This window comes from Arabidopsis lyrata, assembly GCF_000004255.2.
Source record: "Arabidopsis lyrata subsp. lyrata unplaced genomic scaffold ARALYscaffold_3, whole genome shotgun sequence".
Taxonomy (NCBI): Eukaryota; Viridiplantae; Streptophyta; class Magnoliopsida; order Brassicales; family Brassicaceae; genus Arabidopsis; species Arabidopsis lyrata.
This window is the reverse complement of record NW_003302553.1, coordinates 24,066,602-24,082,879: the sequence shown is the minus strand read 5'-3', so window position 1 is coordinate 24,082,879 and position 16,278 is coordinate 24,066,602. Positions and strand designations below refer to the sequence as shown.

At 39.1% G+C, this 16,278-nt stretch overlaps 3 protein-coding genes across 3 annotated transcripts in view; all 3 read left to right on the top strand.

The window, feature by feature from the left end:
- Nucleotides 1-11,033, top strand: part of LOC9322377 (protein STRUBBELIG-RECEPTOR FAMILY 1) — a gene marked incomplete at its 5' end in the record, with an annotated part of 29,574 nt that extends 18,541 nt beyond the window's left edge. The window contains 12 exon segments of the mRNA XM_021032187.1: nucleotides 8,237-8,330; nucleotides 8,407-8,478; nucleotides 8,558-8,629; nucleotides 8,716-8,781; nucleotides 8,867-8,932; nucleotides 9,028-9,163; nucleotides 9,474-9,804; nucleotides 9,807-9,877; nucleotides 9,952-10,362; nucleotides 10,450-10,586; nucleotides 10,667-10,823; nucleotides 10,914-11,033. Of these exon segments, the coding sequence (XP_020887846.1) occupies nucleotides 8,237-8,330; nucleotides 8,407-8,478; nucleotides 8,558-8,629; nucleotides 8,716-8,781; nucleotides 8,867-8,932; nucleotides 9,028-9,163; nucleotides 9,474-9,804; nucleotides 9,807-9,877; nucleotides 9,952-10,362; nucleotides 10,450-10,586; nucleotides 10,667-10,823; nucleotides 10,914-11,033 (1,733 nt within the window).
- Nucleotides 5,187-6,668, top strand: LOC110229939 (probable splicing factor 3A subunit 1). Its single transcript, XM_021031155.1, has 2 exons — nucleotides 5,187-6,080; nucleotides 6,175-6,668. The coding sequence occupies exons 1-2, from the start codon at nucleotides 5,472-5,474 to the stop codon at nucleotides 6,520-6,522; spliced, it is 957 nt and encodes a 318-aa protein (XP_020886814.1). The 5' UTR covers nucleotides 5,187-5,471; the 3' UTR covers nucleotides 6,523-6,668.
- Nucleotides 11,034-13,362: 2,329 nt separating the features above from the next.
- On the top strand, nucleotides 13,363-16,278 carry LOC9322376 (secretory carrier-associated membrane protein 1). Its single transcript, XM_002886264.2, has 12 exons — nucleotides 13,363-13,479; nucleotides 14,112-14,213; nucleotides 14,298-14,360; nucleotides 14,638-14,671; nucleotides 14,756-14,878; nucleotides 14,977-15,039; nucleotides 15,123-15,216; nucleotides 15,395-15,440; nucleotides 15,538-15,605; nucleotides 15,677-15,725; nucleotides 15,816-15,881; nucleotides 15,975-16,278. The coding sequence occupies exons 1-12, from the start codon at nucleotides 13,426-13,428 to the stop codon at nucleotides 16,059-16,061; spliced, it is 849 nt and encodes a 282-aa protein (XP_002886310.1). The 5' UTR covers nucleotides 13,363-13,425; the 3' UTR covers nucleotides 16,062-16,278.

Sequence of the window (16,278 nt, the reverse complement as noted above, 5' to 3'; positions counted from 1 at the left end):
GATAGTTATTGACTAAACCATTCAGCTGAATCCCGCCATCAAACTCAGTCTGCCTTGGAAGAGAAAGCTGCTATAATCGAGAGAATGGTAAAGCGATTCAAGCCAAGTCCTTCACCTTCACTTGCTCTCCCATGGACGTTCAGGAAAACTTGGAAAGACAAATATGAATCTCTTGCAGAGAAACAGATTGACGAGATGGAAGCAGTGATGCCATTAATAGAAGTCCTCAAACTGATTCCGGACCCTCACAGAGATGTGAGAAACTTGATATTGGAAAGGCTCAACATATATCAAGATTCAGGTGATGCATATGATACCAATCCAATTCAAGCCACTGATGAGAGGATTATTCAAGAAAAGTTGGAAGATCCTGGATCTTTCACTCTACCATGTTCCATCAAGCAATCGACTTTCAGCAATTGTTTATGTGATCTAGGAGCTTCAGTCAGTCTAATGCCACTCTCTGTGGCACGGAAGTTGGAATTTGTCCAATACAGGCCTTGCGACATCACCTTGATTCTTGCTGATAGGACTACAAGGAGATCTTTTAGCCTGCTGGAGGATGTGCCAGTAATGATTAATGGAGTAGAGGTGCCTACTGATTTTGTTGTGCTTGACATGGATGAAGAATCTAAGGATCCTCTGATCTTAGGAAGACCTTTCTTGGCTTCAGTGGGAGCAGTAATAGATGTCAGATATGGTAAGATTGATCTCAACCTTGGGAGGCATGTCAAGTTGTAGTTTGACATCAACAAAACTCCAACAAGGTCAACGATAGAGGGAAAGGGCTTGGAGATTCAGAGATCGGTTCCAGGAGAAGAATTTAAAGCTGCAAGAGTGAAGGAACCAATTCTAGTCCAGACTCAACCTTCAAACTCAGTCGCTCGATCGAGTATACCTTCAGCGTTTGATTAGCGAGAGCTCAAAAAGAAATCTGATCTCCAAGAAAGAACCGTTCAGAAGCTGACCCACACTGTTGAAAAGCTTAATAACACACTAAGGGGAGCTCAATCTCAGACCAACACTGACATTACTTCAAGAGGGAAAGTCACTTCAGGATGGTCAGAAGAAAAAGACTATCCACCAGAAGAGGAAGCAGCTTACTTTGAGGAAAGGGGAATTGAGTACTCAGCTGTACAACTATCAGAGGAGAATGCTGAGTATAACGATGAGATTAGTGAAGAAGAGGACTTCTCAAGTTCTCTCTGTCACATATTTTCAGCCTAATAAGTGTGAGGAGTCAAGCTTAGAGACTTAAAACAAGCTCACTTGGGAGGAAATCCCATGTCTATCTCTGTACATATTTTTGTTTTTTCTTGTTATTTTTAATGCATTTTCTTGTTATCAACAACTGAGTGAAGTGGATTCTGGCTCAGAGTGCAATAGAATACTCGACCACAAGGGCAAGGATCAAGTGAAGCTGTGTGATCGAGTATCAGTGGGGATTTAGTCTCAAGATTTTTGAAGTTTCAACATGTCACTCTATTATGCAAGGCCACATGCTGATGAAGAGTTGTGGTCGAGTATATGATGATTTTGGCCCAAATTTTTTTTTTTTTTTTTTTTTTTTTAAAAAAAAAAAATCATCACTATACTCGATCAACAGAAGCCACATGGAGAAGAAGCAGAAACACAACAGCAAGACTCCTCAATGGCCTGACAGTACACAAGCAGGCATTGATGAGCACATCAACTCATCCTTCAGCTGAGGTAACAACTCCATTTCTCATTGTTTATACCATCTCATGTCTTCTTTCTTTATTTGTTTGTCCTGAGTACTCTCTTCCAAGTTTGATCACACAGAGGACTGTGTGATTCGAGTTTGGGAGAGGGCTCAGGAAGTATCTGATGTGTTTGCTTTGTTCTTGTTTTCAAATTTTTCTTGCATTGTGCATATTGTCTGCATTCATTTATGTCATTGAAAAAACCCTAAAAATTTGAAAAATTTCTGAAAAAGATTTCACAAAAACAGAGTGTTCATGTAGCTGCATTGTCATTTGAGGATTGAGTCTAGAATGTGTCATATAGGATTGTTGCATATGCATAGGGGATGATGATGAGATAACCTTGTAAGCTTGCTCATTTACTGAATGAATTCAATGCCCTCGTTGTTAGTTGTTTAATGCTTGTGATAGAACTTGAAGTAAGACAGCACCATATTTGGAATTCACAACTTGACTCTCTTGTTTTAATTGAAGCATGCTTGATGTGATTCTTTTCCCTATCTATTAGAACCTGAACTTGACTTATAATTATCATGTCTTTGCATTGTTGTTGAACTTGTGGCTACCAATACACATACTTGGATTTTCTTTCACCTTCTACCACTCTTGCTAATCCAAGTAGCTGATTCCCATCATTGGAACAGTTTCCCCCACCCTGAACCTAACCTTTCTTTCAAGCCCTGAATAAATTTGTGTGTGTGTGAGGCCTATTTCCGGATTGAGCTTGGTAGAAAGTGGTAGGTATGAACCGACAAGAATGGTATCCCATGTAGTTCTAGTCCACGCTTTTTGGGCTAGATAGGACTAGGTGGGAGTTTTACTTTGGGTTTTGGAATGTGTTTGGAAAGAAAATGAGAAAGAAAGACAAGTGTTATTGTTCTTAGGAGATGGAAGTGAAACAGAAAAGAATATCTTGTTAGTCTAGTAAAGGATTTGGGAAGCTTGAAAATAAAAGAAGTTAGGCTCTGTGCAAAGTAAAAAGAAAGGCAAAAGCCTAGAGTTGTCTTAAGTCATGAGATGAGAAGAAGAGCCTTAGTTGTTAAAGAAAGTCCCAATCCACTAGAAAGTCTAAAAGAAAACCTCTCCTTAGAACAAAACCAAAAAGAAAGAATGGGTTGATCCAAGAGATTATTGGAACATGCCTTGAGTGCAAAAGGGTAGAATTAGGATCATTTCTGGGGTTTAGAGATAGGACCATATATGGAGTTTGATATACTTATGGTTATTTGGGTAGATGGGGTCTGTTCTTGTATGCGTAGGTTGGTTCTAACCTTTAGCATTCTACTAAAGCTCTGTCCATTCATGAGAGTTCCATGTTACTGTGAAATAGTCTGAAACCATTTACAGAGGAACCATCTTTGTTTCTCAGCCTTGTCCTTTAAACCAAATGAGTTCTTCAACAATGTTTTGCTTGATTCATGGTTTGAGCTTAATCAATGTTAAAGGGAATTGATGATCTGAAGGTGTGTGTAGATTGGAACAAATGTTAGGTTGTCTTGTGATGAATATGGCTAAAGTTTTTAAGTAGAGTTTGGTCTCTAAGCATTCCACAATTACTAACTTGGACATTGAGTTCATTTGCTTTGTCTGCATGCTTTGGTTCTGAATCCCCGCTTTCAAACCTCTCCTCCAGCTTGTTCTTAATTGTTTGCTTGAGGGTAAGCAAAGACTAAGTTTGGGGGAGTTGATATGTCTATATTTTACTTGTTTTGAGCATCCATTTAGCATCACTTTATCATCATTTCGTCATTGTTTCATACCATTCTTCATCATTTGTCATCACTTTGCATGATTAGGATAGTTTTGCATGCATGTTGCATATTTGAGTTGTTTTCAGGTGATTTGGAGCTGTTGGTGAGCAAATTGGAAGAAGTGGACCAAAACCCATCAGTATGCTCGACCACGAGGTCGAGCACCATCATCATGACCTTCCAAATGCACTCGACCACGACCAAGTCGAGCACCAAGTCGAGCACCAAGTCGATCACCAACTCGACCTACCACTCGACCTCATGGTCGAGTACCAGCTCTTTCACCAAGTAGACCACGACTCCAGATCACGACTCGAGCACGCAGTCGAGTATCCTCCACCAACTTACTCGACCAAGCACTCGACTGCACGCTTCAGAGGCTTCTCAGATCCCAACTCAACTAGACACTGAGCATAAGGAAGAGAAGAAGATGAAGCGGGACTCGAGTGCATACTCGACCTAGTCACTCGATCGCATCACGACCAGATCAAGAAACCGCAAAGGAGCCAGCTTTGCTCGACCTCTTCACTCGATTAGACGAAGCCGAGTGTCTCCGTAAACCGCCTTAATATTTTGTCGTCTTGTGATTTAGGGTTTCCAAGTATTTGCTATAAATAGGTTGTTTCTCATAATTTTCAGACTAAGTTTTATTCTGCAGAACAATTAGTGCTTTCTTCATATTTGTAATCCAGATTTCTCTTAATCTATTGAGTATTTGCTTTTGATTTCTTCTACAAAGTTGTTCATCTTGTTGAGATCTTGCTAATATGAAGTTTTTATGTATTTCTGGGTTTGTGTTCTTGGTTATGAATTTTGAGTAGTGATTAGGGTTCTTGAGGATGGGTTAGAGTAGTTTAGAATCCTTGATCTGCTAGGTGGTTGAGTTTGATTGGTAGATCCCTTCTGGATTAGTTGTTCTTAATGATGATTGCTTTCTGATCAACTGGAATCTGAGCCCAGACATTTCCGCACCCAAAAGGTGTTCGAAGAAATGTCTGAACCACTAATTCCAGAGATTCGTGGCTCTGTACCAAGGTATTGGTTACAGAGAGCGTTTTGGCTTAGACTTGTTGTTTCGTAATGCCTGTTAGGTTAGCTCTCGTCAATGGTGATTGAGTCTGGGACTAGCTTTGCTTGAGGATCTCTGTTGCGGTAGCACTTTGATTTGGCTATTGAACTTGTTGTCTAGGGATAGTTTGTTGAGCATGTTAACCACCTTTTAGATTAAGGAGACTTCACTACTCGATCACCCCATCATCGGGAATTTCTCTTCCATTTGATTTCCTTGTTTACATCGCTATTGATTGCTTGATCTTGTTACTTGTTGCTCAGTTTTATCATTTCTACCCTGTTTCATTTGAAGTACTCGACCACACCCAGTAGTTTGGTAACAAACTGTGCAGTCGAGTACCCTGTTTACAGTTTCTGTTAAATTACTCGACCTGATACTCGACCACATCCAGTGCTTGGCATCAAGCTGTGTGATCGAGTATATTGCCTGTTATTGTTAGAATTTATGTTATCTGCATGATCGTTAGAGCTGTTAACAACACCAAAACCTGTTATTGCTTGGCTTGACTCTGTGATATTTGATTGCATCTTGATTGCTAGCATCACACCCATTTGGATTGACACCTTAAATACTGCAATGACATGATAGTACTTTAAGGATAATTGATCTTAGTTAAAATCTTACAATAGCTCCATTCAAACAAATGGAGCTATTGTTGATGACGACGATGTAGCAACAACACCAGAAACTAGTACCCAAGTCATTGAGCCACCTCCAGGTCTCATCAGCAATGATATCGAGCGTACGGCGCGTTACATTTCCAAAATGGGGTTGGTCGTTGAGATGTTTCTGATGCGAGCTCGAGCAAATAACCCAAGATACAACTTTATGTGGAGGTCTGATCCCTTTCACTCGTTTTACCAGCAGAAGCTTACCGAATACCTTTCTCAGTCTTAGCATGGTGATGCTGCTGCTTGCCAGCAGATGCTTACTGATCTACAAGAAGAGGGAGCTAATCAGGATAATGCTCTTGCTGCTCTACCCCATCTTGCTCACCCTCCACCCATTCATCTGCCAGATGGTCTTGAGTTTAGACGTCCCAAGGGGATGAATGGCAAGGAGTTTAAAACTATGAAGCTCACAGCGCAGTTTGGCGCTTGGTATGGTAACGATTTCTGGCTTGGGTTCAAGAACAGAGCTGGGTTTGAGTTTACGAATCCAACTCATAGCAACTTCCCACGTTTCACTCGGTTTGTTCTCGAGTATTCACAAGTACTAAAACCCCCTCAAGATTTGAAAGAAAAGGTGAGCAAGAATGACACCTATTTGGCAGCCATTCATGACGGTTTCTTCCGTCTTCTTCAGTCTGATTTTCTCCAAGAGATGGAATGGCGGCTTGGAGGGGTGGTGTCTATGACTGATTGGCATTCTTCTCTCGACAAAGATTTTCCTAACGACAAGGAAGAGCTGCCACCACCACCACCAGGAACTGGAACTGGAATGTCTTCTCCTCTGGAACCAGAGCCAAATACACAAAAGATTGACGAGCCTGCAGGCCTTGTTCCAGAAGAGCAGTTTCTTGCTCAACACCTGGTAGTGTTTTCTTGGACCTCTTACATGTCTTTTTTTTTCTTTCTTAACGTCTGAGTTGTGTCTAATCGTTAGGAGTTATACACTTTTTTTGCAGGGTTGGTGTACCATCAGGGTTTCTGTTACCGATATCGATGGTTGTGAGCTACTGGTCATTGAGAAAACAGTGCAGTCGTTATCGGAAAACGTGGCGAGTTTCAAGGAGAAAATAGCTGAGGAGATGGGAATCCCACCAGAGAGACAGGTATTATACTGTAAAGCCGGGTTGTTAGAGGAGAACAACAAGTCACTTGCACATTACAATGTGGGAGCAGGAGAGATCCTAACTCTGTCCTTGTGTGCGTGTGGGAGACGGGGAGATATGAACAAGGCTTGTCGATGCATGGAAATGCTCGCTGAGGCGTTAATGTTGTCCTTGCAGAAGTATGATCTCCAAAATAATTAGTGTCTTTTAATTCTAGCTTAATTAAATTGATGATTGGTTTGTTCGTTTTGGCTCTGTAAAAGACGTCGTTACTTAACTTTCTTATGTGTGATACTGATGGTCATTTTTAGTTTCTCCTCCATGTAAGCTACTTAACTAATTATCTCCTCGACTTTGGTTGGTGTCTCCTTTATATTCTATGCAACTACTACTACTATCAAGGATTTAATAAATAAACAATTTGACAAGACTCGGCAAGTTCAAGTTTAATCTTTGACTAAAGTGTAATTTTTGCAGTGAAGAAGAAAATGATTTGTGTGAATCAAGGTACTGAATCTACTGATATCATCAATTCACTTTCAGTTTACAGATATACTTCTCTTCAAAATAGAAGAGAAAACAAGAACAAAACATGTTTTATTGGTACTTAATTGTTGTTTAAAATTTGTCTATCAAACTTAAAATAACTCTTTTTGACAGTTGTTGCAGAAATTTGCTGCAGGACTCACCACCAGCTCAGTCACTTCTCCATCTCAGTTTCCTGGCACCCTTGTACTGGAACTTGATTAGTTGCCTCTGAGAAGTGATGCCTTAAGGCTCGTTGAGGTTACTTCTTGATTCTGAAGTCTTTGTGGTACTCAATCTTGGTTTACTTCTGAAATCATGTAATTCAGAAGATTTTAATAGATCATGCGCTATCTATATTCTCATAGTATCTCCTCAGACAGGTTCTTAGAATCGTGATTCTGATTCACATTAAAGGCTTAGTCTTGACAATGTGTCTGATGCAGGTGACGCGGATGATTTTACGTCTAGCACCACTTTGGAGAAAAGACCTCATTTGATCCGTGGAATGGCTTCATGGAGTAGCATGATTCAGTTACCACCTTTAGGAGAACCTGAAGTGTCAGAGATGCTGCTGAAGATACTAGATGTATTGGAAACAAGGTTGTTTCAATTGTTTTAGTATTGGTATCACGATATATACCTGTTGAATGTTAATGAATCTGAGTTTCGTGTTACGATGATGAAAAAACAGGGTATGAATGTAATAAAACCTTTATTGACTGGATTGTATTACAAACTGAATTGTATTACAGAAACAGAGACTCGATCTCTATTTATACAAGTGAAACATTGTGTCTGTGTAATAACAAAGAGACATGACTCTTAATCTAAAAGACACAACTGTAAAACAAGACAACTTGTGTCTCTTGATCAAATAACTAACATATGTAAATGTGATAGACACAAGATTTGATTATACTCCAACATTGACATATTCTAGTTTCTTAGCTTCTCTAATTTCTTTCATTCTAGGTTGGGTTGCTTGCTGAACGATGAAAGAGAAAAACTGTATGCTGATGTGGTCAAGAAAAAGGTCTTGCTGTAAGATTTGCTAAAGAGTATAAGAGAGCAGATTCTAAGGAGATTACAGAAATTTTAAGAATAATTGCCTAGATCCGAGGCAGGTTCAGGCTAAGGATGTTGATTGATCTCATATCATCCTTGCCTGCGAACAGCTCTTGCAGCCATAGCTCGCAGGTTAGCTCTTGCTAGCAACATATTAGAAACCGATGAAGAAGAAGTTTCAGTCGTCGTTACGCCAACCGCAGAAGCAAACTCATGCCACTGCAACCGCCAGGCTAATGCAGCATCCCTATCTTGGTCTAACCTGTATGTTTCACACTTTCCAATTAGCGAATCCCTCTTTTTTCTCATTCAACACCTTGTATTACAATCTTACCTTTTCACAGGTTTCTTTCTGGTAACAAGTTTACAGGAACCATCCCAGAATCTCTTTCCTCCTTAAAATCTTTGTCTGTCATGTAAGTCTCTGTTGTCTCTGTCAACACCTCCATTGTCTACAGGTGATCAGCGTTTAAGACTTCTTTGGTCTTACAGGTCCTTGAACAATAACGTTTTGTCTGGCAAGATACCCGATGTCTTTCAAGACCTTGGCCTTATGATCAATCTGTAGGTTTGCTTTCTAAATCAGCTCTGTTAAGATTGTTTTCTGTATATATATGTAACCGAACATTCGACATATGCGTAGAGATTTGTCTAGCAACAATCTGAGTGGACCATTGCCTCCTTCCATGCAGAATCTTTCGACTCTTACATCCTTGTGAGTTTCTCCTTTGCATTCCATACACATAGTCTGTGTTGAGTAGGTCTTACTCAGTTTGTTGTTCTGATTTCTCATGCTTTCAGGCTTTTGCAGAACAATCATCTTTCAATAGAGCTTGATGTTCTTCAAGATCTTCCCCTCAAGGACTTGTAAATTCTTTGCCATCCCATCTTCTTTTCTGGTCAACTGTTATATATTTTTCCTTGCTTACTCTCTTCCTTATCAACTGTGCAGGAATGTCGAGAGCAACCTCTTCAATGGATCTATACCAGAAAAGTTGTTGGGTATACCAAATTTCATGTAAGCTGCAACAGTTTTCATTGCTCGTATCCAACCATATATCTGCAACTTTTTTGTCAAAGTATCAGCTGCTGATGTGACAAACTATGATGCAGAAAAGGTGGTAACCTGTTTAACGTCACTATTGCTCCATCGCCTTCACCTGATACACCTCCAAGTCCAACATCACCTACGCGGCCGTTTTTTGGACCACCATCTACCAATGCATCAACTGGTCATGGTCAGGCACATGTGAGATCACCCCCTTCTGATCACCCATCTCGACCAACTCCTCAAGGGGAAAAAGATTCATTTACCAGTAAAAGAATCATTTGGATATCCATTCTTGGGGCCTTTTCATTTTTGTTTTTGGCCTTGGTATGCGTACTTTGTGGGAGGAAATGTCTCAGAAGAAGAGAAGACAGTGAACAACTATCCAAACCGCACCTAACTAGTGAATATGGGAGGGCAAGGGAGGGTTCTCGCTCCAATGCTTCTATGCTTCCTCCATCCGATACATTCAATAAAGGTGAATCTCATATTTTGATTTCTCCACTTTTAGATGTCAAGAAAGTCACATGTTTGTTTTCTCTCCTTCAATGAAATTCAAACAAAAGACAAGGAGGCTAAACCAAAAGAGAGAATAGGGGGTGCTTCGAAGATGCAGAGTGGGGCAGAAAGAAGCGTAGGAAGTCTATCAAAGCAGGAGAGTCATGAGATAGACATGAATGGCAATGCTATGGATTTGATGTATCCCTCATCAATTCCACCTATCAAAAGGATCATCGCAAAGGCGACTGTACCTGCTGAAGCATCTCTAAAGAAGCCATCCAGTAAATCCTTTGGGCCCTTGACATCCGTGAAGCACTTCACGGTCGCATCTCTACAACAACACTCTCCCAGGAAAACCTTATTGGAACGGGCATGCTTGGGAGTGTATACAGGGCAGAGTTTCCAGGTGGAAAGGTATGCATTACATTATCCTTTTCTTTATGTGTATTCAATCTCCGCAACTGATAAGTTATTTTTCTCTTGGATAGCTTTTGGCTGTTAGGAAGTTGGATAAGAAGTCTTCCAATCATACAGAAGAAGGGAAATTTGTGGAGCTAGTGAATAATATAGATAGAATCCGACAAGCCAATATTGTCCAACTCGTGGGTTTCTGTTCTGAGCACAGTCAGAGGCTTCTGATCCATGAGTATTGTAGGAACGGTACTCTGCACGATTTGCTGCATACTAATGACAGGTTAATGATTAAACTATCATGGAATATCCGTGTTAGGATGGCACTAGAAGCTGCAAAAGCTCTGGAGTATCTGCATGAGATCTGTGATCCACCTAGTATTCACCGAAATTTCAAGTCTGCAAATATTCTCCTTGATGACGATCTGAGGGTGCATGTCTCAGACTGTGGCTTGGCTTCCATAATCTCCTCAGGTGCTGTTAGTCAGGTAAGCAAGAATCATGAGAAATCTGATTTGCTTGTCTCATAGGCCTTTGTATATGTTCCAGTCCAAGCTTGTTTGTGCGTGTTTTAGTTATCGGGTCAACTCTTAGCGGCCTACCGATATGGAGCTCCAGAGTTTGAATATGGGATCTATACAATGAAATGTGATGTCTACAGTTTTAGAGTGGTTATGTTAGAACTCTTGACAGGCCGCAAGTCATATGACAAGTAAGTGGAAATGAGGTCTTATTCATATGTATCTGTGGTTTGAACTTTTGTTCTTAAATAGAAAAGAAAACGTTGTGTAGGAAACAGGATAGAGGACAGCAGTTTTTGGTGAGATGGGCAATCCCGCAGCTTCACGACATTGATGCATTAGCGAAGATGGTCGACCCATCTCTCAAGGATGATTATCCAGCCAAGTCGCTGTCACATTTTGCTGATGTGATATCACGTTGTGTTCAGGTATAAGCATCACTAGAAAAGAATACAAATTTTCTTACACCTGAATTATTGTGTGCACTAGAGTATATTAACATCTATGTGTTGGGACAGTCGGAACCAGAGTTCAGGCCACTAATGTCAGAAGTGGTTCAAGACCTCTCAGACATGATCCAGAGAGAACATCAGAGAAATGACTCAAATGGGGATAATCAGTATGCAGGAAGTAGATAGTTTAAGGAGACTGTCTCTTATACAAAACAAGTATTATAGTATTGTTTCGAAAGTCGCAACCATTGTTCTTTAACGAAGCCTTGTTTGTATTATTGTATATGTAGACTGTGTGACACAGCGTACTCTGCTCTAGCCTTTAGTCTATCCACAACATTCCAATGTACTAACTTATCTCCACCGGATTAGGATTGGCAATCTCTGAGTTTTTTTTTCCAAAAATCCATAGTTATCTTATTACTAAAAAAAATGAATCTTTTTTTTTTCTTTTCTAAATAGCATTTGATCATATATTTCCAATTCTTCAAAATATGATTTATCTCTTTATTGAGGAGGTGTTATTGGTTTATATAGTTGTGGATCATCAATGACATGCTCATTACTATCCAGAATTAGTTTCACATTAGGATCCATCGGTATACGTAACGGTTTACAAGCTAGTAATCTTGTTTCTTCCAGCAATTCTAGCATGTACTTCCTCTGACAAACAGAAATTCCTTTTGCAGATCTTGCAATCTCCAGTCCAAGAAAATATTGCAAAGAACCAAGATCTCTCAGTTTGAAAGCTTTCTGTAAGTCAGTCTTCAAAGTACTTACTTCTTCATCATCATTTGCAACAATTATAACGTCATCAACGTAAACCAACACAGCCACATACTTGCCTTTAACATTCCTCACAAATAAAGTGTGATCAATATGTGATTTTTGGAAACCAAGACTCATGACAACAGAGCTAAACTTCAAAAACCATTGGCGTGAAGCTTGTTTTAAACCGTAGAGCGATTTGTGTAACTTACATACTGCATTTTGTGGCAAAGTATCTCATGGCTTAGATGTATATCATGGAGGAAGAGTTATATATATCTCCTCATGAAGATCGCCATTTAAGAACGCGTTAGAAATATCAAGTTGATGCAAACTTCATTTCTTGGCAGAAGCAACAGCTAGCAAAGTCTTGACTGTAGTCATCTTACCAACATGAAAGAAGGTATCAACAAAATCCACACCTTCTTGTCGTTTATAACCTTTTGCGACAAGCCGTGCCTTATAATGTTCTAAGCTTCTATCAGCATTAAGCTTTGTTTTATATACCCATTTTCAACCAATGGGACGTTTGTTAGGGGGTAAAGAACAGATGGACCAAGTATGAGTGCTTTCTAGAGCCATTAGTTCCTCATTGATTGCTTGGATCCATTCATCAAACTTTGCTTGATGAAAACTAGTTGGTTTTGCAAACTTTGTCATTGCACATATGTAAGCTTTGTAGTATTCGGTCAACTTCTCATAAGACATATAAGCCGCCAAAGGATGATGAATATCCGTCTTAATCAAATTACATGGTTTAGTATAAACCGGTTTGAATCAATTCTATTACTCTAATAATAATTTTGTAAAGTTTTCCGGACAATCTCTCTATTTAGATAATACTTTTCATGATTTTATTTTATGAAGAAAAATATATAAAATCATAAATCAATAACATAATAATTTAACTCATTAACAATCAGAGATTCTTTTGTTTTAGTTGAATAACAAAAAATTTATTGACTTTAAAAAAATTCTGAATCCAATAAGGCAATAAACCTAGATTTGTGAAGATTTTTTACAAATCAAAAACTAATAATAACACCAAACTTTAAAAGAGTTAAATAAAATTTTGATTGAATAATAACATATTATACATAACATTTAGACTCATTAAAACACTATATAAATCACAAACCAATAAGTATAACACCTCCTCAATTAAACAGTAATCTTTTTGTTTATTTTTTTGGCCAATTTTTTGTTGTTTTCAATGTGATGATGATGGTGAATTAATAGCAGTGTTCTAAAAAGCGGTCTAGGCGGTCGCCTAGGCCCCGACTAGGCGCTAGGCTCTCATGCGACGCCTAGATAACCGCCTTGACCGCCTAAAATTACATAGATCTTGTTTAATGTATTTTTCCAATTTCAATTAGAGTTTTATTTATATATATAGTTATAAATATTCATATATTGTTTAATATAAATATAAATAAATATTTTATCTAATTTTTATTTATAATTTCATAATTTTTAGTTTTATATAGATATTTTATATAACTTTTATATATAATATCATATTGATAATGTTTTATGTTATAAACGTCTAAACCGCCTAAAAATCGTCTAGGCCCCGATTAGGCGTTCTAGGCGCTAGGCACTGGGTCACCGCCCGCTTAGCGCCTAGCGCTTTCTTGAACACTGATTAATAGACAAACCAATGTTAAATGTTGTTTCGTTGGTTATCTCCTGGTTTAGAAAACCTGGTCTAACCCAGACGCGCCAAACACTTGCTTATTTACTCTAAACGCACTCTTTTAGTCTCTCTTTTCCCCAATTGCTTCATCTCCAATCGCTCTCGCTCGGTGCAATGTCTCGCTACCAGTCTCCTTCCTTTGATGACGGCGAGGTTAATCCTTTTGCGGTAAGCTTGATTCAATCTCATCAATCATCATCTAGGGTTTTGCCTGAATTGCATTGTTTCTGATCTGATTTCTCAGATTCTTTCTGTAACGTTTACGTAATGTTACTTGTATTTACTCCAATTCCTGGGATCGACTTTTCGGTTTCAATGCACAAGGAAAAAACGTAGTTGTTGATCGATTGATTGATTTACGCTTTCTTGTGTTCGTATGGTTGTTGGCTTTGTGATGTGAGTGTCTCTGGGAAGGGTGATAACAATTTTGAGTATGTAATTGCTTTATGTTTTCGCTCATTCTATGGTAGCAACAATTGTTAGACGCTGATGATCAATGTAATGCTCTCCAATTACCCAGGGATCTATACATTCCCTAATTTCAATTGGTCACAGCCTCAACGTGTGGCCATTGATACTTTTTCTGGTCTTGGATATGGTGTAATGAATGGTTTACTTACTTGCAATGGCTGTTACATATTCATATCAGTTTCTTGTTTATTGAATTGTTGTCTCTGATTAGGTCTCATAGATCTCCATCGTATAGCCTTTCCTCTTAACATTGCTCTTGCGCCTTAAAGACCATAACTGCTCTTGCTATAAGTATTCTTTACCCTCTTTTCTTGTATATGAACCTTCAGAATCCTACAAGTGTTCCAGCTGCAACGTCAAAGCTTTCTCCTCTTCCCCCTGAGCCGTACGACCGTGGTGCCACAATGGATATTCCTCTAGACTCTGGAAAGGTATTTCCTTCATCCACAGAAGCCTACGTACCAAGTGTATCTCAGAATAATCCCTGAGACAATTTTATGATTGCCAACTTCTAGGATCTGAAAGCTAAGGAGAAGGAACTCCGGGAAAAAGAGGCTGAACTGAAGAGGCGGGAGCAGGTAATCTGTGATTATATTTGAAACCAACTAATGTCACATACCCTGATGTCATTTCTCAAAATGATTAGCACTAGGTATTTAATTTTACCCGAACCAAGAATAATAGTTTTCATCTGACTGCATATCCTTTTAAGTGTTATATGGGCGAAAGCATATTTAGTGTGTCGCCTCGCTCTCGTATTATCTAATCTGTAAAGCATGGCCACAGTGGTTTGTAGCTACAGCCTTTCAAGTACATATCTTTCTGTCTTCTGAAATCTGTTGTGATATTTTCCAGGAAATCAAGCGGAAAGAAGATGCTATAGCACAGGGTATCTTTGTCAATTAAATCTTTTGTAGAAACCTGACATTTCGTTCCATGTGAAATGCTCATGCTGTCATCTTTATTTTGGTAGCTGGAATTGTGATAGAAGAGAAAAATTGGCCACCGTTTTTTCCTCTCATCCATCATGACATTTCAAATGAGATACCCATCCATCTGCAGAGAATCCAATATGTTGCTTTCACATCAATGCTGGGTATGTGTTTTCTCTTTCAAATGATCAACGCATCTGCAGTTGCAACAGAGGTGGATTTCTTGAATTATTAGTAAACAATCTTAACCTCTGTTTGGTAGGTCTTGTGGTGTGCCTGTTATGGAACATTGTTGCAGTTACCACAGCGTGGATTAAGGGAGAAGGTTAGTGTTGGAACAGCTAAAAGTTGCCAAGTAGACTGAGCCTGTATGATGCTAATCTACTGACTTATGTACTTTGGGTGTAGGTCCAACAATATGGTTTCTAGCTATTATCTATTTCATTTCGGGGGTTCCTGGAGCATATGTTATGTGGTATCGCCCTCTTTATCGTGCCATGAGGTATTCATACAACTTAAGATTGTTCTTTTAAATTATTGTACTATATCTGTTGCTGCGTGGTGTGTTCCTTTATTTAGAGGGAAAGCAAAAAAAAGTAAAGTTCCAGATAGCATCTTAGTTAAGAGTCAAAACTTGCATGAGATGAGAGTGAGATGTGGGTTGATTTGGTTGTGTGCAGGACTGATAGTGCTCTGAAGTTTGGGTGGTTTTTCTTCACGTATCTGGTAAGTTTTCCATTTGGTCTAGTGAACAATTTTGATGGTTTTGACACATCAAAAGGTGGAAGTGAGAGTAAAATAAATGCTGGTAACATGAATGCAGTTTCACATAGCGTTTTGTGTGTTTGCGGCGGTGGCTCCTCCAATTATCTTCAAGGGAAAATCGTTGACGTAAGTAACAAATTAGTTTCTAAATCACACAAAAAGAAAGAGGTGGAATCATATGTTGTTGTGTTTTGCAGAGGAATATTGCCGGCGATCGATGTATTGAGTGGGAATATCTTGGTCGGGGTAAGTTGAAAGCTTAGGTAGCGTATAACTTAAAACTGTTGTACTGTGGACTTTGTGATGGCTAACTTTGGTTTGGTGGGGTGGTGGCAGATATTCTACTTCATTGGGTTTGGGTTCTTCTGTCTGGAGTCACTCGTGAGCATCTGGGTTATTCAGGTTCTCTTCTTTGCTGCATCAATTATTCATTTTGATAAGTTAAAAAAGGAAGAAGTGGTTAACAAGTTGTTGTTGTTGTGTGTGTGGGAACAGCAAGTGTACATGTACTTCAGAGGGAGCGGGAAAGCAGCAGAGATGAAGCAGGAGGCAACAAGACGAGCAATGATGGCAGCTCTCTGACCACATACACACCTTTTAATCCATCTCCAATTTTTTCACATTTAACATACAAACAGTGAAACGTTAGATCCTCTCCTCTTGATGGGGATTGATTACTTACTCCGCCACTCACTTCTTTTTTTGTTTTCCTCCGATTTCATTTGACTAAGATCACAGTGAACTCAACTTCTTACTTACTTACTTTTTCTTATTAATCATCTTTCGAAGACGCTCCAAA